The 21,763-nt window shown below is 42.3% G+C and overlaps 1 protein-coding gene across 1 annotated transcript in view; it reads right to left on the bottom strand.

The window, feature by feature from the left end:
* Positions 1 to 21,763, bottom strand: part of LOC122788060 (low-density lipoprotein receptor-related protein 2-like) — a 1,238,079-nt gene that overhangs the window by 202,517 nt on the left and 1,013,799 nt on the right. The window contains exon 66 of the mRNA XM_044054982.1: positions 13,706 to 13,831. Coding sequence (XP_043910917.1) covers positions 13,706 to 13,831 — 126 coding nt within the window. The remainder of the gene's footprint in view (positions 1 to 13,705; positions 13,832 to 21,763) is intronic.

The raw sequence follows: 21,763 nt of genomic DNA, 5'->3' as shown, positions 1-21,763 counted from the left end.
TGATGTCTAAATGGCGTCAGGACTTAAATGAGTTATGTAATGTTTGAGTGAGAAAGATTGGGTAGATTGTGAGTTGTTGTTGTTGTTTGTCTTTTGGCTTTTCCCAGTTAGAGGTCGCCACAGTGGAACTCCGGTCCGCTAATGATTGGCAGTTGTTTTTTATGGTGTCGAGCTGCCAGCCCAACGCCCAACCTTCAATGAAGGCACGCCCATTCAACGCATGTCTTTCTAACGTCCACTCAAATGTGGGGAGGACATGCAGACTCCACATAGAAGGCACTCCCAACCCAAGCTTAGAATCGAACGGGAGAACCTCTTGCTGTGAGGCAGCAACGCTACCACTGCACCACTGTGGAATGTTATTTTCAACTGGGAGTGTGTCAGTATGCTTTGTAATGTAAAATGCTTATGACTAGGGTCATGTTGGTGTGGTTTGTTTTCATTTATATAAATGTATGATTGCCTATATAGAAGGTGATGGTTTAATAAAGATGTTTCTTGTTTTAAAAAGGGCAGGAATTGAATAATTTATGTAATATTGCTTAGGTTATATGATATATAGTAATATATGTGAAGTATAATGTTTTTGTTAATATAATTTGATTAATTTTATATGAATGTAAATTTGTCTGTGCCACAAGCGATAATTCAATAATATTTGAAAAAAAGAAAGTAAAAGGGTAATTTTTTGACTCTGCTATGACAACGGACTCACTGAAGGAGCACATTGCTCAATAAAGTTTCCTTCAAAAACAGGTTAACTGTCATGCCAAATTATTTTTAAAGTACTCGCCATGGGTGGCAAGGAAGATTTAGTGAGTCAGGCTGAAGGAGGAAGACAAATCATAATTGATGGGTAAAGGTAATTTTTGTCAGACAGTTAGAACTAGGAGGAAAGAGTTTGCTAACGTAAGAATGCTGTTATAAGAATAATATTCCTATTTTAAATATCCAGTGTCTTTTTTACAGTCTTTTTGATAGAGTGCTGACATTCCTGCAGGGGAGCACCAGTTTGGGATATATCCCTAACCTTTCTGCAAATGGCATACAAGGAATGGGCTTGGAAAAATCAGTGGGGAAAGAAGACCCTGTTGAGCCTGACTCTAGTCTGGCACTGTAAAGAGGCATAAGATGGGAAGAAACTGAGGGTAATGCTGCTCAATGCCAGAAGTCTAAATCTCAAAATGCACGCACTCGAGGCCCTTCTCAGTATGGAGAACATCGATGTCTGTGCTGTAACTGAAACCTGGTTCAAGGCTCCTGAGAGCACCCCGGCACTATTAGGTTTTACCTCACATCATGCCCGCCCCAAAACCCGGACCACACCACAAAAGGAGAGGGTGTATCCATATTCATAAAGGATACCCACACCTCCAGGTTGGTGGCAACGCATGAAGCTTCGGAAACCATCCAGGTGCAACTAACCATAGGCAAAACTGCTCTACAAATTGTAGCATGCTACAGGCCACCCTCTCAAACTCAGGAACCCCACACAGCCTTCCTGAAGACACTGGAGGGTATAAATGTATCTCCAAACACCATCACATTGGGTGACTTCAACTACCCGAATATAGACTGGGAACATTACTCAAGCCCTAACTTTCTAGCCCAATGGTTCCTGGAGTTCATAAATTCAAATGCCATGGAACAGCTAGTCACTGTTCCCACGAGAGGAGAAAATATACTAGATCTCATTGTCACAAACATGGGGACAAAATGCTCCACACCGAAGTATATCCCTCATTGGTGAGATCTGATCATAAACTAATCTCACTGGAAATCCACATCCCGCCCCCACCCCAAACAAAAAAGACCATAGTGAAGAACTTCTCTAAAGCAAACTTCACACTACTCAAGACTGGTGTGGTATCCTTCAAGGCCCCTGAGCCAGTGGAAACCACAACCCAAGCCGTGGAAGCCCTTACAAATGCCTTCTATGAACACCTCCAGGACTGCATGGATCAGGCAATCCCAAATAAAACCAAGACTCTTTCCACAAAGGGCAAACGTCCAGTCTGGTGGACCCCAGCCATTAACAAACTTTACAATAAGAGGAGAAAGCTATTACATGATAGAACAAAATCCATAAAAGGGAAGATCTGCCATGTTAGTTGTTACCTGCCTGGGTTAAAGCTTTTCCGATCGAATTATGGAGTTGTTGTCCCCAGGTACCTGATAACTTCTTCTGTGCTCAGTGGATTGCCACCTTGTTGCCTTGGGCGGTTGCGCGCTCGGGTCAGATATCAAGATGCCTTGCATTTTTGGGACAGCTGTGAAGTGGCTCTGCACTGGGTGTCCCTCCCTGATCTAGATGAGTCTCCTCAGGATACAGGGCACCCAGAATTTCCTTCTATGGCTTTGTTTTTGTAAGAGTCTAATGACTTTGTCCAACCTCGTCCCCTGTGCTTTGATATTTGGGAAAGTAGATGCCGTTAGACATTTGCCAGATGAGCTCCCTTTGGGTGAATATGTGACAGGCTTTTTTTTGCACATTAGGTGTCGCAGACGCGCACCAGTTGGTCTGTTTCGTGAGTTTGTGAGAATCTTATCTGTGTCAGTTGCTTATTTAAGTAGATGAGTTTTTCAATGAAATAACATAGCAGCCATAACCCTGGCAGGCGCCTGCTTGTAGTCTTCTGTCCTGCTCTCACCCTGATCATTATTAGTAAAAAATACAAGCACTCATAAAATCAACTAAGGCCAATTTTGAGAGAAAAATTGCCATGGATTCAAAGGACAATCATAAGGCCTTTTTCAGCTATGTTAGGAACCTGGGTGGAAACTCCCAGATATGCTCAGAATTAGTCCAAAATGATACAAAAATCACTGAACCCACAGACATTGCCAACATACTGGCAGACAGGTTCAGTGCAAACTTCACCCCGCTCTCCGGCCCTAAAGGAGAGATAACTATCCCAGCCGAGTGTAGCCTCCCGGACATCTGAAATGCGCAGGTGAAAGCTGCTCTCTCTAAAGCTAAAAACACAGCATCAATGGGACCGATGGTGTCCTGGCTGTGTGCTACACGAGCTAAATGAGGAATTAAACCCGCACATAAGGCAGCTGTTTAATCTCAGCCTTACCACAGGATACGTGCTCAAGGAGTGGCGATGGCAACTGTGGTCCCACTCCACAAAGGCGCACCTCTACAGACCCTGGTAATTACTGCCCCATAAGCTTAACAAGTCTAGTCTGCAAAGCTATGGAGAGGATCATAATGGAGCTCATAAACAAAGATATAGGGACTTGCAGACATTGGACCCGACCCAGTTTGGCTTTGTCAAGGGAAGATTATGCCTTTTGAACTTGGTCGACTTCTTCGAAACAGTCACCAAGGCCATTGATGAGGGAAAGGCAGTCCATACAGCCTACCTTGACCTTGCAAAGCTTCGACACAATACCCCACTCGGGTATTGTAGAAAAACTTACCAGCTTAAATGTAAACCCATATGTCACAAGATGGGTTGCAAACTGGATTAAGGACAGAACCCACAGGGTTAGAGTTACTGGCGCTATGTCAGACTCCAAGCCGGTCACAAGTGGTGTCCCACAGGGCTTGGTCCTTGGCCCCCTATTGTTTGGCATCTACTTCTCAGAAGTACAGGCCAACATGGGAGGACTTTGGCTGACAAAGTTTGCAGACGACTGCAAACTGGGCGCCATAGTGGAAAGTGCATCGGACACGGATATCCTTCAGAAGGGACTCACGGAAACAGATAGCTGGTGCCAGAGCCATGGCCTGAAGTTAAACGCCAAAAATGTATAGTCATACCCTTCGGGAAAACAAGGTAACCCCAAGCTACCATATAGGTGGCAATCCACTAAGCACAGAAGAGGTTATCAGGGACCTGGGGACCCAGGTTGACAGTGGCCTTTCTTTTGACACTCACGTTGCTAAAGTGGTTAGAAAGACCTTCTACATTGCCCACCTGATCGTGAAGGGATTCACATCCAGATCTAGTGAGGTCATTGTTCCCCTGTACTCTTCACTTATCAGACCAATGATCGAGTACAATGCCCCATTCGGGATGTATCTCACCCGACATCTGCAGCAATTGGAGAGACCCCAAAAGTTCCTCACCAAAAGGATAAAGGAACTCCAAAATCTGTCATATGCTGCCAGATTGTAGAGACTCCAGCTCTATTCAGTCACATACCGCCTGCTCAGAGGTGACATGTGCCTGACATACAAGGCCATGTCCAACCCGAATTAATGGACATGCTCCACCTCAAAAAATCCAAATCCACCAAAACCACTAGAGCAAGTGACTTAAACCTTAGCACGAATATAAATAGGACATGCTGGAGGGATAGATTTATCACTCAGAGACTCCTTATGCTGTGGAATAAAATCCCGGTCCATGTGAGGCAGAGCACCTCGCTGACTCTGTTCAAGAGAAATCTAGACCTGTGGATGGGAGATCGAGGTTTACCCCTGAATCATCTCTGTGTCACTGCTGGACAGAGGCACAACAAACTAATGGGCACAGTATTTTTTCATATAAGGGGTGGCGTAAGCCACAAAAATTTGGGCTAGGCTTATAAATGCCTTAGGGCAGATAGCCTAGTATAAACCTATGAACCTATGAACCTATAAGAGGTATAGAATAAGAAGAGGTGAGGCCGGGGGGCTAGCCCCACTGGGGCTTTTGCTTCTGGTTCCAAGCAACTGGGCATCTGGGTGTGATCTACTCTGGGAACAGAGTCAGGTGGGGAGTTTGACTGGGGCAGTATACCTGTCAAGGAGTAAAGCAGGTGTTCTAAGGCGATCTCAGGGAGGAGAGAAACCTCCTGTGGAGCCAACGACAAAAGTTCGCTTGATCTTGAATTTCAGTATGACTACAGACCAAGAAAGTGGGGCCTCATGATCCTCCTGGCTTTTTTGCGTTTTAAGCTGGTGGTGTCAGAAAAGTTACCACAGGGATGACTGGCTTGTGGAGGCCAAGCATTCATAGCAACTTTGCTTTTTTATTCTTCCATGTCGGCTTCTCCTATTATTGTAAAGAATAATTCACCAAGGGTTGGATTGTTTACCCACTAACAGGGAACATGAGCTGGGATTAAACTGTCATAACACAGGTTAGTTTTACCTTACCGATGATGTATTGTCGTGATTTTAATCCTGCTCAATACGAGAGGAATTGTACGTTCAGACATTCATTGTATGTGCTAGGCAGAGGAGCCAATGGTGCAAAGCTACCATCTGCGGGTTTATGACTGAATGCTTCTAAGTCAGAATCCCACCAAAATGTAATGATACCACAGCACTGCAAATCTCTGGTTGGCCAGGGATAACCAGCTGCAAGATTGGTGAGGAACGCCGCTCATCTCCAGTTCAGAGGGTGGATGGAAGGGTGCCACCTCTCTCCAGCAGTGCACTGCAAGTTCACGGGGAACTGGGTGCTAACTCATTCATAGATAACCTGAGTATCTAACTGGCCAGTGCAAGCTTATAGCCTATTCCAGATACCAGCATTACAAGGCAAATGCATAGCATGAACCCATTACTTGGCAGTGCGGGTCTCTAATATAGAGTTTGACATAGAAAAGACTAACCAGCAACCTAAAGGGACAGACAGTCCTGAGGGACCCCAAGACACATAGTAAATCATTGGCAGTTAGAAGTAGAGAGGTGCCTGCACCTAAAGAGTCTGTACAGCTTGAAAAAGACTGCTAAGGATAAGTGAATGGATGCACATGTAAAGAGGGGAGGAATTATGAGGGAAAATTCTTACCCCCAAGCAGTTAGAGAGAAATCTTATATTAAATCAGTAAATATATTTTCCTCTGACTCTAAGCTGAAGAAATATTTGGTTATGGGGAACCAAGAAAAGTGAGGGTTTTTGGAGCAAACATGACTGGTTTGTGTACTTGCTTACCTCTGCCAGTTAACCAAGAAACACACACACACACACACACACACACACACACACACACACACACACACACACACACACACACACACACACACACACACACACACACACACTCACTCTTGTCCATAGACTTTATAGTCTTTCAGTGCCTAACCAGTGCTGGTAGCACTGTGCTACCTCTTTCTGTCATTTATTGGTTGTAGTTTATTTATTTATTGTTTATTATTATTGTTATTATGTATGTGCGTGAGTGTGTGAGTGTGTGTGTGTGTGTGCACGCGCGTGTGTCTAGTGTTCCTAACTCCTATAATGCTACTTAATGCCACAATGCTGAAAATTAGGGGGGCTAACTCCAGGACAAACAGACCTGCTATATCTAGGTATACAAAGTTATTGCATCCTGACCTTCTGTTTTGGAAGTACTTAAATAGCTGGAGAGTGTGTTATACTTTTCTGTGGAATACTGTGGAGCATGTACAGTCTTTCCAGTTCCTCCAAGTTGGGATGGATACTTATGCCCTAAGATGAACCATGAGGTATACAATTTGTGCAGAGACAAAGAAGGAAGGTTGTAGTGCTTACAACAAAGGACCTCTTTGTTCCCAATGATGACTTCCATTCCTTTTTTAATATCCCTTTTTGCCAATACTGCCTGCCAACTTTCAGACATTCTCTTGGTTTTAATATCCCTTCTTGCCAATACTGCCTGCCAACTTTCAGATATTCTCTTGGTTTAAGAGTTCATTCATTTCTTGCAGGGCCAGAGCGAGCTGGGAGGGGTCATCATATAAGCAAAGAAAAACGGCAAAGTTACGTCCAAAAAAATTATTGTAAAATACAATGAAACGTAGTCAAAAAACACAAAGCTTTTGGATTACTCCTTCTTCAGTATGATACAAATACATCAAACACATTATTATTTTAAGTTAAAATTAATGCTACATGATATCAAAACAGCCAACTAAATATCATCATCAATTAAATAATCTCATTAATATAAAATGATTATTTAAAGGAATAAAAGCTCTTGTAAAAAGGCTATAGGAATAAAGGCTATATAATTAATTTCTTAAGACATAATTGCATGCTTTTTAAAATGGGTTTAATTGATACAGTAGAGTTAATACCAGGGGTGCTATCTGCTTGTAATTTAACAATCCAATTATATTCTTTAGTCTCTAAATCGTTGTTTTTATCACCCCCCCCCTTACTAGTAAAACAAATGTCTACAGCCCTAAATAAAAAGATACAGTAAATACAAGGGCAGAGACATAGAAACGTTGTGTGAACTGCTTGATATAGTGCTAAATAACAATATATTTAACTTTAATGATATTTTTTATTATCAAACTACTGGTATTGCAATGGGGACATCTGTTGCAAATACATACACTAACTTAACTTTAAATGAATGGGAAGAAAAATATGTATACAATTGTCCTATTGCTTTTAAACCTTATATTTTGTTTTATAAGCGTTTTGTGGATGACATGTTTTTGCTTGGGAAAGTACTCCTGAACTGCTAAATGAATGTTTTAGTTATTTAAATAATACTACTATTTTTAAAGTTTGAAATGACTAATTCAATAAACGAAATACACTTTTTGGATATAGACTTAAGCATTATAGACAATACTCTATCTACACAAATTTATAAAAAACCGACCCACAAAAATAAATATTTGCATAGGAATAGTCTTCTTCTTCTTCTTTTGGCTGCTCTCATTAGGAGTCACCACAGCAGATCAACTGTTTCCATTTATTCCTGTCCTCTGCATCTTGCTCTGTCACACCAACCACCTGCATGTCCTCTCTCAATGACTGTGTTTCATTGTATTTTACAATAAATGTTTTGACATAACTTTGTCATTTTTCTTTGCTTGTTTTGGACTTTTTTTGAATGGCAAGTGTATTACAGGCCTTTGTTTTTTTGTTGCTAGGGGTCATCATAAAGGCAGCCATCAGGGGTGGTTTGAATTTTCTTTGTTTTTCTCCTCAGCAGAGAATGTCAGAGCTTTTTTGAATGCCAGGAGTTGTTTTACTAATGAGAAAGTGAATTTGTTCCGTACATTACTTGAGCTTGTACTTGAGAATAATATTTTTGTGTTTGAGAATGAGTTCTTCTTACAGAAGGTTGGCGTGGCTATGGGCACAGCCTGTGCCAATAGTTACACCAACCTTGCATTAGTACAATCAGAGAAATCCTGTCTGTTACATAACAATGCTTACAAAAGGAACATAGCCTGGTATGTACGTTTTGTGGATGATATGTTTTTACTTTGGCTTGGCTCATCAGAACAGTTGAATGAGTTTATCAACTACTTGCATGACACTACTGGTTTCTTAACATTTACCTGTAAATATTCTGCTGTAGAAGTGGAGTTCTTAGATGTTAAGATCAATAAAGGAGGCCTTAATAATATAAGTACTAGTGTCTACAGAAAACCCACTAGAAAGAATAACTTCCTGCACAAAAATAGCATGCCTCCCAAGCATGTCACCCGGAATGTTCTAAAAGGGCAGATTTATAGAGTAATGAGATTGCACAATGATAACAGTTGGGTTTAGCACTTGACTCTCTCAAGTGTGACTTTTTAGACAGAGGCTACAAAGCGGCAGAGATTGACTCTCAAATTAATGTTGCATGGGAAGAAAGGGAAGGGATATGTAGAGCGTATTTTGGCAAAATATTGGCAAAGGCTCTTGCTACCCCCAAAGTGTCTTTTTTAGGCAAGGCTCAAAAGACAAACCCACCTCCATAGGTATCACAAGGGATAAGAAACTAAGAGTAATACTACTCAACGTCAGAAGTCTAAACCTCAAGATGCACGCACTCGAAACTCTCCTTAGCATGGAGAACATCGATATCTGTGCAGTAACAGAAACCTGGTTCAAGGCTCCCAAGAGCACCCCAGCACTACCAGGTTATACCTCATACCATGCTTTTCGGCTGCAAAATGTGGACCATACCACAAAAGGAGGGGGAGTATCAATATTCGTCAAAGATACCCACACCTCCAGGTTGGTGGCACAGCACGAAGCATCAGAGACTATCCATGTGCAACTAACAGTGGGTAAAACTGCCTTCCAGTTTATAGCCTGCTACAGACCACCCTCCCAAACCCAGGAACCCCATTCGGCCTTCCTGAGAACACTGGAAAATATGAAGATCTCTCCAAGCACCATTATATTGGGCGACTTCAACTACCCAAACATAGACTGGGAGCATTATTCTAGCTCCAACACCCTAGCCAAAAGGTTCCTAGAATTTATAAACTTAAATGCTATGGAACAACTTGTTACCACTCTCACAAGAAGGGAAAACACACTGGACCTGATCATCACCAACATGGGGACTCTATGCTCCAGACCAGAAGTGTATCCCTCACTGGTAAGATCAGACCATAAACTAATCTCACTGGATATTCACATCCCCACCCCACCCCCTGTCCAGAAAACCACAGTGAAAAACTTCTCTAAAGCAAATTTCACACTCCTCAAAACTGAGGTAGAATCCTTCAAAGCCCCCGGGCCTGTGGAAAATACTGCCCAGACCGCATAATCCTTTATAAATGCATTCTATGAACACCTTCAGGAATGCATGGATCATGCAATCCCAAATAAAACCAAGACCCAATCCTCCAAAGGCAGACGTCCTGTCTGGCGGTCCCCAGCCATAAACAAACTATACAACAGAAGGAGGAAGCTACTACATGATAGAGCAAAATCCCAAAAAGGGAAGGCATCTCTGATCAGTATTAGCAAAAAACTACAGGCACTCATAAAATCGTCTAAGGCCAGCTTAGAGAGAAAAATTGCACAGGACACTAAGGATAATCACAAGGCTTTCTTTAGTTATGTTAGAAACCTGGGTGGGAATTCCCAGATATGCTCAGAATTAGTCCAAAATGACAAAAAATACACCAAACCCACAGACATTGCCAACATCCTAGCTGATAGGTTCAGCGCAAACCCCCCCCCTCCTCGCCAAAAGGGCAAATATCAAACCCAGCAGAGTGCTGCCCCCCTGACATCTCAGACGCTCAGGTAAGAGCCGCCCTCTCCAAAGCAAAAAACACAGCATCAATGGGACCAGACGGTGTCCCAGGCTGCGTCCTACATGAACTCCAAGAAGAGCTAAACCCAAACATAAAACTACTGTTCAATCTCAGCCTTAATACAGGATATGTACCCAAAGAGTGGCGTACAGCAACAGTGGTCCCTCTCCACAAAGGTGGTGCCTCAACGGATCCTGGAAACTATCGCCCCATAAGCCTGACTAGCTTGGTCTGCAAAGCTATGGAAAGGATCATCATGGACCTCATAAATAAAGATATTGGGGACCTACAGATACTGGATCCTACCCAGTTTGGCTTTGTTAAGGGCAGATCCTGCCTCTTAAACCTGGTCGATTTCTTTGAAACAGTCACCAAGACCATTTATGAGGGGAAGGTGGTCCACACAGCCTACCTGGACCTCGCAAAAGCCACTCGGGCATTATATATAAGCTCACCAGCTTAAATATAAACCCCTATGTCACTAGATGGGTTGCAAACTGGCACAAGGACAGAACCCACATGGTTAGAATTGCTGGAGCCATGTCAGACTCCAAACCAGTTACAAGTGGCGTCCCACAAGGCTCAGTCCTGGGACCTCCCTTGTTCGGTATATATTTCTCGGAGGTACAGGCCAACATGGAAGGACTGTGGCTGACTAAGTTCGCAGATGATTGAAAACTGGGCGCCATAATCGACTCTCCAGCTGACACAAGCATCCTCCAAAAGGGCCTCATAGAAACAGACAACTGGTGCCAGAGCCATGGCCTCAAGCTAAATGACAAAAAGTGTATAGTCATCCCCTTTGGCAAAAACAAAGTGCCCACAAATTACCACATAGGTGGTAATCCATTAAGTACAGAAGAAGTAATTAGGGACCTGGGGACCCAAGTTGATAGCTATCTCTCATTTGGCAACCATGTGGCCAAAGTGGTTAGAAAAACATTTTATATAGCCCACCTAATCATGAAGGGATTCACATCTAGATCAGGGGAGGTCATTGTGCCTCTTTACTCATCCCTCGTCAGGCCCATAATTGAGTACAATGCCCCTTTTGTGATGTACCTTACCAGACACTTGCAGCAACTGGAAAGACCCCAAAAGTACCTCACCAAGAGGATCAAAGGGCTCAGACAGATGCCATATGCTGCCCGGTTAAAGAAACTCCAGCTCTACTCAGTGGCATACCACCTGCTCAGAGGCGATCTGTGCCTGACGTATAAAGCCATGTCCAACCCGGAATTAATGGATATGCTGCACCTCAGAAAATCCAAATCCCATCAAGTTACGTGCTCGAGAGACTTGAACCTCAGCACTGAAATAAATAGGACATGCTGGAGGGACAGATTCATAACCCGGAGGCTCCCTTCACTCTGGAATAAAATCCCAGTCCAGGTTAGGCAAAGTCCCTCATTGACTCTCTTCAAGAGGAATCTTGATGAGTGGATGGGAGATCGTAGGTTTACCCAGGGTATCACTTCTGTGTCACTGTTAGATAGAGGCACAGTATACTAACCTCGAAAAAGGGCATAGCAAAATTAATTTAAAATGGGTGGCGAAAGCCAAACACATTCTGGCTAGGCTTATAAATGCCCTAGGGCAGATAGCCTAGTATGAACCTATGAACCTATGAATCTGATGCTCCACAAGCAACTGTAGCTGTGAGAGATACTTTTACAGTCTCTCTACCTTACTCTAGTGACATCAATAGATATTGTGAGGTCATTAAACAGAACTGGAATGTCCTACACACAACAGATGAATTGAAAGGGACTATAGACAGCACACCACATTTTGCATTTGAAAATAATAAGTCCTTGAAGAAACATTTGTGCTATAAATCGCAACTCTGTATCAAAGGGTCTCAGTCTACCAGGTATGGGACTTTTTCCTGTAGATCTTGTTCAGCCTGTAAGTATATACTTACAGGCTCACCCTACATACATACTCACGTTAATTTTAAAATCAAACTTGATTTTTATGCTGACTGCAGAACTCCAAATATTGTTTATTTTGCAAGCTGCCAGGTCTGTCATGCCTTCTATATATGCAAAACTAACAGACCCCTGAAGGACAGGTTTCTCAAACACTATAGGGATATTAGAAACCAGAAAGATACAAATGTCTTAGCACAACACATTGGTTTACATGGCTCAGAACATACTTTTAAGTTCTTTGTACTTCAGGTTTTAGACGTTAGTATTAGAGGGGGTGATACATCTAATAAAACAGAAAGGGCTGAACAGAAATGGATCTTGCTGTTGAATGCAGAGAAACTTCCTGGTTTAAATGGCATCTCTAGCCTTAAACCATTCTTGAAAGCATGCCAGCTTAAACATTAAAGCTATTTTTAAACAAAGATTTGAAACTAAGATTTGATTTGTACTGTTTCCCTTGTATTTATAACAATTGTTGCATTGCTTGTGTGCGTGTACCTTTTAGTTAATTTATTAGATATGCGTATGATAGCTGATTGGTCTTGCTTTCTTTTTAAACTCATGTCTTTCTACTTGTTTATTAGTCTGAAGAAGCGATAGTGTTATCGCAATCACACTCACTTTTATCACTTTTTTTTATGTTCAATAAATAGAGTTTTTGCCTAGCCGTGTTGGTTCGGTAATTGTTTTTTACTTCAAGTTCTCAGGTACAAAGCCTTCAGACAGAGTTTTTTTGGAAGAGATGTGCTATTCTATTCCTCACAAGAAATATCCATTCAGACCATCAGGCCCAGCTGATGAATTCATTTTAATATTTGCCAAAGATGACTTTATGCGGTTATCCAGTAACAGAGGACAACTATAACTTACAATCAACTCCTATAAAAATGAACATCTTTACCTCTCAATTCAAAAGGATAACATGCTACCTATACTAGAATAAGATAACCTTCTACATGGATCCCTGATCTTTAAGTTCCTTCACCAAGACACTGTCTCACTTCGCTCAGCTAAACTCATAGCTATAATCCTCAGGAAACAAACCCTTTGAAGGCCATCACCTGAAATACCAACAACTAAACTGCAGTGCACTAACCACAGTTTTTCACTTCTAGTGTCTGCACTATGGCAGGCTCTTCTTCTTACCTTAAATAATCGACCCACCTAAGTGGAATTTTGACTACAATTGGAAGTATAACTTAAAAAAAAGAGCCAGTACAAATGTCTTAAATAAGTCCACATAACTTAACTCAGTGAATTTCCAAATGATGCCTAGTGCTGTATTCTGTAACTTTGAGACACTACTATCGTTCGGGCATTATATGCATATATGCATTCACCACCTCACCAAATTACTCCTTTTTTTATTTCCTTTATCACTCTCTCTCTCTACTCTTACCTCCTTCTCTCTTTCTTCAGTTTCTCCCCCTTTTTTTTTTCTACTTCACCATCTCTTTTTCACTGTCACTATAGTACATTTTTCTCTACTTACGATTTGTCATTTATCTAATTGTATATGAAATGACACTTACATGTTACTTTTCATATTTTACCTTGATTTTGATATGTAGCCATAGTAGTTGTATTTTAGCAACCTGGATTGGCCCTAAAATTGGGCATTGAGGATTAGCACCCTACCCTCTGGTAAACAAATCAACAAGTACAAATAAACAAACACACAAATAAAAACATCATTAATATGGGTAACAAAAACATATCATAACAGTCAATTTGCATCTGCCAATAAACATGCTGTCCTATGATTTTTAATTTACAGTACTCACTAATAGGAGAAAAAACAGATTTGCATAATGTAGAAAAAGTTGCACTGCCTTACCCTCTGCTTCACATTCTGCACCATCTCCAACCTTCTTGTATCCTCTGGCACATAAGCACTCATAACTCCCTTTTAGATTTTGACAATGTTGAGAACAAATGCCATAAATCAAACACTCATTAATATCTGTGGAGAAAAACAGCATTAGAAAAGAATAGATTTTCACGGCATTGTAAATGAACACAGCAACAGCTTGTTTTATCTTTTTATTTTATTTGACAGGAAGATGGACAGGGTGACAGTTTTTTTCAGTGTCCTATTTACAATAAACAGTGAAACACATGCACACATGTGCGCGCATACACCCCCCACACACACACACACACACACACATATCCACCCCCCACACACACACACACACACCCACACACCCACCCACACACACACACACACACACACACACACACACACACACACACACACACACACACACACACACACACACACACACACACACACACAGGCACACACACCCATAACTCAACGCATTCTGTGATAAACTTCTTCCTTTCTATAAAGAGCTTCAATGCCTTCCAACCACTCAGTATAAGAAATCACTCCAGCTTCCACATGACACTGTAAAGTAAAAAGCTGGTTATCAGAAAATGATGAATGGATAATGCAATGCAAGTAGTAAAAGCCAAAAAGAAATATGCAGAGTATCTGAATCTAACCTACATGTTTCTGATGCCAGAAAAGATTTATCCCACATTAGTTCATAGGAACATAGGTTTGTACAAGACTAATTGCGCTAGTAGGCCATTTTACATCTAGACACATTTCCCAACCCATTTGGTGTTTAGATTAACTTTACCCCTTCATGGACTAAATTTATATTACCACTCATGATAATAACTGCATTGACACCACTGATAGTTAGAAGGGCATTAAGTGTAGTGTATATACTTTAGTAGCTGCCCCTGCCCCTTAGTAGTGCAGGAGGTAGCATTGGGGAAAATTGCCTACTTCCATCTGTAGATGCAAGTTTCACTTGAATATGGACAGGGAAAAGCTTTGATTTACATGGATGGGGAGTCTGTTCCAGAACAGTAGTATTATTTTCCAGATATACCTGTCTCTCCAAACTGTCCTGTTGATGTTGCAGAGGAAGTTTAGATCCTTGCACTGAGCATTTCTAATTCCATATGAGTTGCTGATGTGTAGCAAGTTCATTAGTGTTGGTTCAGAAGATGCCTTTTATGCCAGACACATCTTAGCAGTCTGTAAGAGACTGAGTGCAGTGTCAGGGCTTTGAGACAATCCATGCAAGACAAATTGTTTAAGCCAAGTATCATTATAAGGCATCGCTGCAGATATTCCTTATGTTGTATGTGTTTACACAGATACATGCAAAAAGGGGCATTATACACAATGAGTGACTTTTTGAGGGCTGAACAGAGTGGAACAGTGACATCCCTGAGCCTAGAACCAATCCCTTTATTAATAAGCTACACAATAGAGAAGGATTTTCTCACCACAGAGTTCACACATTGGTTGAATGTTAGGTTGCATTCCATCTAAGCTCTCATATCCTGAATGATGGGTCATCTCTGACAGGACTGGTAAGAGGTGACCTGTGTCTGACATAAAGGGCATTCTCTGACCCAGCACTGATAAACCTACTACACATCAGCAATTCTGAAACAATTAGAAGCTCTCAGTCCAGGAAACTTAAGTTAGGTTACTGTGTACATAAGTTCTCAAATCCCATGTGACTGGATCATCTCTTAGGGGCATATTATTAATATGGCACTTCCCTCGGGTAGCTAACTTCCCAAAGGATATGGTAATGCAATTTGATGCATTTAGTCCATGATTCCAGAATCAGTTGTTTGATCAGGATAAAGCCTTCCTGCAGGATGGCCATGTCTTTTTGGGATTCTGTAACTGTACCCAGCTGTAGTCAGCCATTAATATTGGTTTTAACTTCAGAGAAGTAGATGCCAAATATGAGAGGTCCCAGCACAGAACCCTAGGGGATTCCACTGGTGACTGTGGAGGTAGCTTTCCTTATTTTAATCTCCTGCATTCTATCCATGTGCCAGTTGGCAATCTATTAAGTAATATAAGGGTTAATCCCCAGTTTGTTTAACTTTTCTGCTATGCCTGAGTGGGGACTGACAAAGGCCTTTGCCAGGTCGAGATAGGAAATGAGCACTATTTTACCTTTATCCATTGCACTGGTGACTCTTTCAAAGCAGTCCACCAGGTTGAGTAATCATGACCTGTCTTCTGTGAAGCTGAAGCAAGATAGATACAGTGTCTGGAGGTTTTCTTTATCTTTATTGATTAATACCATGATAGTCTTTTCCATGGCTTTAAAATGAGGCTGGTTAGACTTATGGGCCTGTAATTACCCTGATCAGTGGAGGGTTCTACCTTGTGCAGGGGCGGGGGGTGACTGTTGCTGCTTTCCACTTGCTTGGAACAAAGCCTGTATTGAGGCTGGGACTGAAAAGTATTTTTAGGGGACTGATTAAATCATGCTTCATGCTGTTCAGTATGCAAATCCAAGGATATTTTCAGGACCCATTAATGAAGTATTTTAAGTTTTTGAAAGCGCTTTTAGGACTTGGCCTTGTGTGATAGCTTGGTGGGCAGTTGTAGTTATTCCTTGTGGAATGGACAGGGTGGAGAGAGGGTTAATGTTTGAGCTATTTATCAGCCAGTAGGTTAGCTGAAGTAATTTACAATCAGCTCAGTGCATTGCTGTATTATGCTCTTGAGATTTCAAACATAGCTAAAAAAGTCCTGTGATTATCTTTAGCTTGGGTGGCTGCCTTCTCATCAAACATGGCTTTGGTGGATTTAACTAAGCAGGAGTTATTTCTTTAATGTAACAATGACAGTTCTATCATTTTGGGAATTAGTCTTCTTAGTTTTGATCTTCCTTTTATTGTTCATATTATAATTAATGTAAAAACAATATACAGCAAAAAAGTACACACTACAGTACTCAAATGCAGTGCAACTGAATTTATTTTTGGTCCATAATCTCACAGATAAGCCAATTTCAGCACAATGTATTTGAGAATTGTGGTGTGTGCTTCTATGCTGGATAGTATATGGTGTGTGCTTCTATACTGGATAGTATGTGGTGTGTGCTTCTGTACTGGATAGTATATGGTGTGTGCTTCTATGCTGGATAGTATATGGTGTGCGCTTCTATGCTGAATAGTATGTGGTGTGCGCTTCTATGCTGGATAGTATGTGGTGTGCACTTCTATGCTGGATAGTATGGGGTGTGCGCTTCTATGCTGGATAGTATATGGTGTGCGCTTCTATGCTAGATAGTATGTGCTGTGTGCTTCTATGCTGGATAGTATGTGGTGTGAGCTTCTATGCTGGATATTATGCAGTGTGCACTTCTATGCTGGATAGTAAGTGGTGGGTGCTTCTATGCTGGATAATATGTGGTGTGCACTTCTATGCTGGATAGTATGTGGTGTGCGCCTCTATGCTGGATAGTATGTGGTGTGTGCTTCTATGCTGGATAGTATGTGGTGTGTGGTTCTATGCTGGATAGTATGTGCCGTGCCTTTCTATGCTGGACAGTATGTGGTGTATGCTTCTATGCTGGATAGTATGTGGTGTGTGCTTCTATGTTGGATAGTACTCTTGCCTTTGTTTGATTTATGAGCACGTTATAGCCCTAGAAATCCAGAGTACTGTGCTGCTTTAAACCATGCCCCAGAAACCACACAGATGTCTACATCCTCTAGGGTGAGGAGAGCTTGTAGGGAGTGGAGTTTCTTGTTTAGGCCCCTAACACTGATTAACACAACCTTCATATTTCCTTTTTCTTGTTAGATTATCTTGGTCAGTTTACCCAGCTAGTATTGCCTAGAAAAGGCACTATAGTGGGGGGAAAAAGCCTTTTCCAATATTCAAAATTCTAGAGGGGATAGGTGCAAGCTATCCCTGGTGAAGCAACAAGATCTGACATACATATCCTCCCACTCTGACAAATATTGGACACCATTTGGAATGATACCAGAAACGAAGCCAGTTATTAAAGTTAATTATTTTTTCCTCACTTTGTAACATTATGTTCAGTGTTAAGCTTGTACTTGCCTGGGACTAAGAGTCTGGGAGCACTATCATGTCTCGATTCATATAAGCAGGTAGATTGCAAGTCACTGACCCTACATGTACTATGAATGCGTTATACCTGTATGTGTTGGTCAGTGATGTCCACATGTAATATGAAAAAGTCAAACCTGTTCCTGCTAATCAAAAACTTGAGTGCATGTGTGATCTGGTGGATCCTGGCACCTGACAAATAACTGAACATAACTCTTTCTTTGCTCAGCCTAATAAAGGTACATCTGCATATCTTTCAGTGGTGTCATCAGTGTCTAAAATGTTTGGTTGGGTGGATGCCTGGCTTACGGGCTCAGCTTCCCTGCCCTTGATTTTTCTTGCACTATGTGTGGAGGTGGGTTTTGTAGGTCTAGAGTGTTGCTGAGGGCACTTTGTGCTGTGTTATGTTGCTGAGGCCTCTAAGGCTCAGATGAGTTGATCTTTAGAACCTCTGCAATGAAGGATTCTGCGTATTATGCTGGATGTCGTCAGGTGCGCTGTGTGCTGTGCTGCTGACAGTCTTGATGACTGACCTGCCTGTGTGTGGAATCCTTGCCTCCAATGACATTACATATGTGCATGTGTATTATGTTGGATGTTGTGAGGTGTAGTGTGTGCTGTGCTGCTGACAGTCTCAATGACTGACCTGCCTGTGTGTGAGATCCTTGCCTCCATTGACAATACATACATGCATGTGTATTATGCTGGATGTTGTGAGGTGTGGTGTGTGCTGTGCTGCTGACAGTCTCGATGACTGACCTGCCTGTGTGTGAGATCCTTGCCTCAATTGACATTACATACGGGCATGTGTATTATGCTGGATGATGTAAGGTGTGGTGTGTGCTGTGCTGCTGTCAGTCTCATTGACTGACTTGCTTGTGTGTGAGATCCTTGCTTCCAATGACATTACATATGTGCATGTGTATTGTGCTGGATGTTGTGAGGTGTGGTGTGCTGTGCTGCTGACAGTCTCGATGACTGACCTGCCTGTATGTGATATACTTGCCGCCATTGACATTACATATGTGCATGTGTATTAATCTGGATGTTGTGAGGTGTGGTGTGTGGTGTGTGCTGTGCTGCTGACAGTCTCAATGACTGACCTGCCTGTGTGTGAGATCCTTGCTTCGAATGACATTACATATGTGCATGTGTATTATGCTGGATGTTGTGAGGTGTGGTGTGTGGTGTGTTGCTGACAGTCTCAATGACTGACCTGCCTGTGTGTGTGCTCCTTTCCTCAAATTACATTACATATGTGCATGTGTATTATGCTTGATATTGTGTGGTGTGGTGTGCGCTGTGCTGCTGATAATCTTCATGACTGACCTGCCTCTGTGTGAGATCCTTGCCTCCATTGGCATTACATATGTGCATGTGTATTATGCTGGATGTTGTGAGGAGTGGTGTGTGGTGTGTGCTGGGCTGCTGACAGTCTCAATGACTGACCTGCCTGTTTGTGTGATCCTTGCCTCCATTGAAATTACATATGTGCATGTGTATTATGATGGATGTTGTGAGGTGTGTTGTGTGGTGTGCTGCTGATAGTCTCGATGAGTGACCTGCCTGTGTATGAAATCCTTGCCTCCAATGACATTACATATGTGCATGTGTATTATGCTGGATGTTGTGAGGTGTGGTCTCAATGACTGACCTACCTGTTTGTGGGATCCTTGCCTCCATTGACGTTACATTTGTGCATGGGTATTATGCTAGATGTTGTGAGGTGTGGTGTGTGCTGTGCTGCTGACAGTCTCAATGATTGACCTGCCTATGTGTGGGATACTTGCCTCCACTGACATTGCATATGTGCATGTGTATTATGCTGGATATTGTGAGGTGTGGTGTGTGCTGTGCTGCTGATAGTCTTCATGACTGACCTGCCTATGTGAGATCCTTGCCTCCTTTGACATTACATATATGCATGTGTATTATCCTGGATGTTGTGAGGTGTGGTGTGTGCTGTGCTGCTGACAGTCTCAATGACTGACCTGCCTGTGTGTGAGATCCTTGCCTCCATTGACATTGCATATGTGCTTGTGTATTATGATGGATGGTGTGGTGTGTGCTGTGCTGCTGACAGTCTTAAAGATCCTTGCCTCCATTGACATTACATAAGTGCAAGTGTATTATGCTGGACATTGTGAGGTGTGGTGTGTGCTGTGCTGCTGTCAGTCTCTATGATTGACCTGCCTGTGTGTGAGATTCTTGCCTGCATTGACATTACATATGTGCATGTGTATTATGCTAGATGTTGTGAGGTGCGGTGTGTGTTGTGCTGCAGACAGTCCCAATGACTGACCTGCCTGTGTGTGAGATCCTTGCCTCCATTGACATTACTTAGGTGCATGTGTATTATGCTGGACATTGTGAGGTTTAGTGTGCTGCTGAGGGTCTTGAAGACTTACCTGCCTGTGTGTGGGATCCTTGCCTCCAATGACATTACATATGTGCATGTGTATTATTCTGGATGTTGTGAGGTGTGGTGTGTATTCTGCTGCTGACAGTCTCGATGACTGACCTGCTTGTGTGTGGGATCATTGCTTCCACTGACATTTCATTTGTGCATTTGTATTATGCTGGATGTTGTGAGGTGTGGTGTGTGGTGCACTGCAGACAGTTTCAATTACTGACCTGCCTGTGTGTGAGATACTTGCCTCCAATTACATTACATATGTGCATGTGTATTATATTTGATGTTGTGTGTTGTGGTGTGCAGTGTGTTGCTGACTAACTAGATGACTGACCTGCCTGTTTGTGCTTTCCTTTCCTCCAATGACATTACATATGTGCATGTGTATTATGCTGGATGTTGCAAGGTGTGGTGTGTGGTGTGCTGCTGATAGTCTTCATGACTGACCTGCTTGTGTGGGACCTTGCCTCCAATGACATTACATATGTGCATGTGTACTATGGTGGATGTTGTGAGGTGTGCTGTGCTGCTAACAGTCTCAATGACTGACCTGTCTGTGTATGAGATCCTTGCCTACACTGACATTACATATGTGCATGTGTATTATGCTGGATGTTGTGATGTGTGGTGTGTGCTGTATTGCTGACAGTCTCTATGACTGACCTGCCTGTGTGTGAGATCCTTACCTACATTGACATTACATATGTGCTTGCATATTATGCTGGATGTTGTGAGGTATGGAGTGTACTGTGCTGCTGACAGTCTCGATGACTGACGTGCCTGTGTGTGAGATCCTTGCCTCCAATGAAATTACACATGTGCATGTCTATTATGCTGGATGTTGTGAGGTGTGGTGTGTGGTGTGTGTTATGCTGCTGACCGTCTTCATGACTGACCTGCCTGTGTGGGATCCTTGCCTCCAATGGCATTACATATGTGCTTGTGTATTATGCTGGATTTTGTGAGGTGTGCTGTGCTGCTAACAGTCTCTATGACTGATCTGCCTGTGTATGAGACCCTTAACTACATTGACATTTCATATGTGCTTGCGTATTATGCTGGATGTTGTGAGGTGTAGTTTGTGGTGTGCACCTGACAGTCTCAATGACTGATGTGCCTTTGTATGAGATCCTTGCCTCCAATTATATTATATATGTGCATGTGTATTATGCTTGATGTTGTGAGGTGTGGTGTGTGGTGACCTGCTGACAGTCTTCATGACTGACCTACCTGTGTGGCATCCTTGCCTCCAATGACATTACATATGTCCATGTGTATTATGCTGGATATTGTGAGGTGTGCTGTGCTGCTAACAGTCTTGATGACTGACCTGCTTGTATGTGAGATCTTGCCTCGACTGACATTATATATGTGCATGTGTATTATGCTCGATGTTGTGAGGTGTGGTGTGTGCTGTGCTGCTGACTGCCTCAATGACTGACCTGCCTGTGTGTGAGATCCATGCCTCCTTTGACATTACATACGTGCATATGTATTATGTTGGATTTTGTGAGGTGTGGCATGTGGTGTGCTGCTAACAGTCTTGATGATGTACTTGCCTG

This window comes from Protopterus annectens, chromosome 13.part0, assembly GCF_019279795.1.
Source record: "Protopterus annectens isolate FY-2018-M chromosome 13.part0, PAN1.0, whole genome shotgun sequence".
Lineage (NCBI taxonomy): Eukaryota > Metazoa > Chordata > Ceratodontiformes > Protopteridae > Protopterus > Protopterus annectens.
The sequence above is the reverse complement of the archived record's forward strand: the minus strand, read 5'-3'. Positions and strand labels throughout refer to the sequence as shown.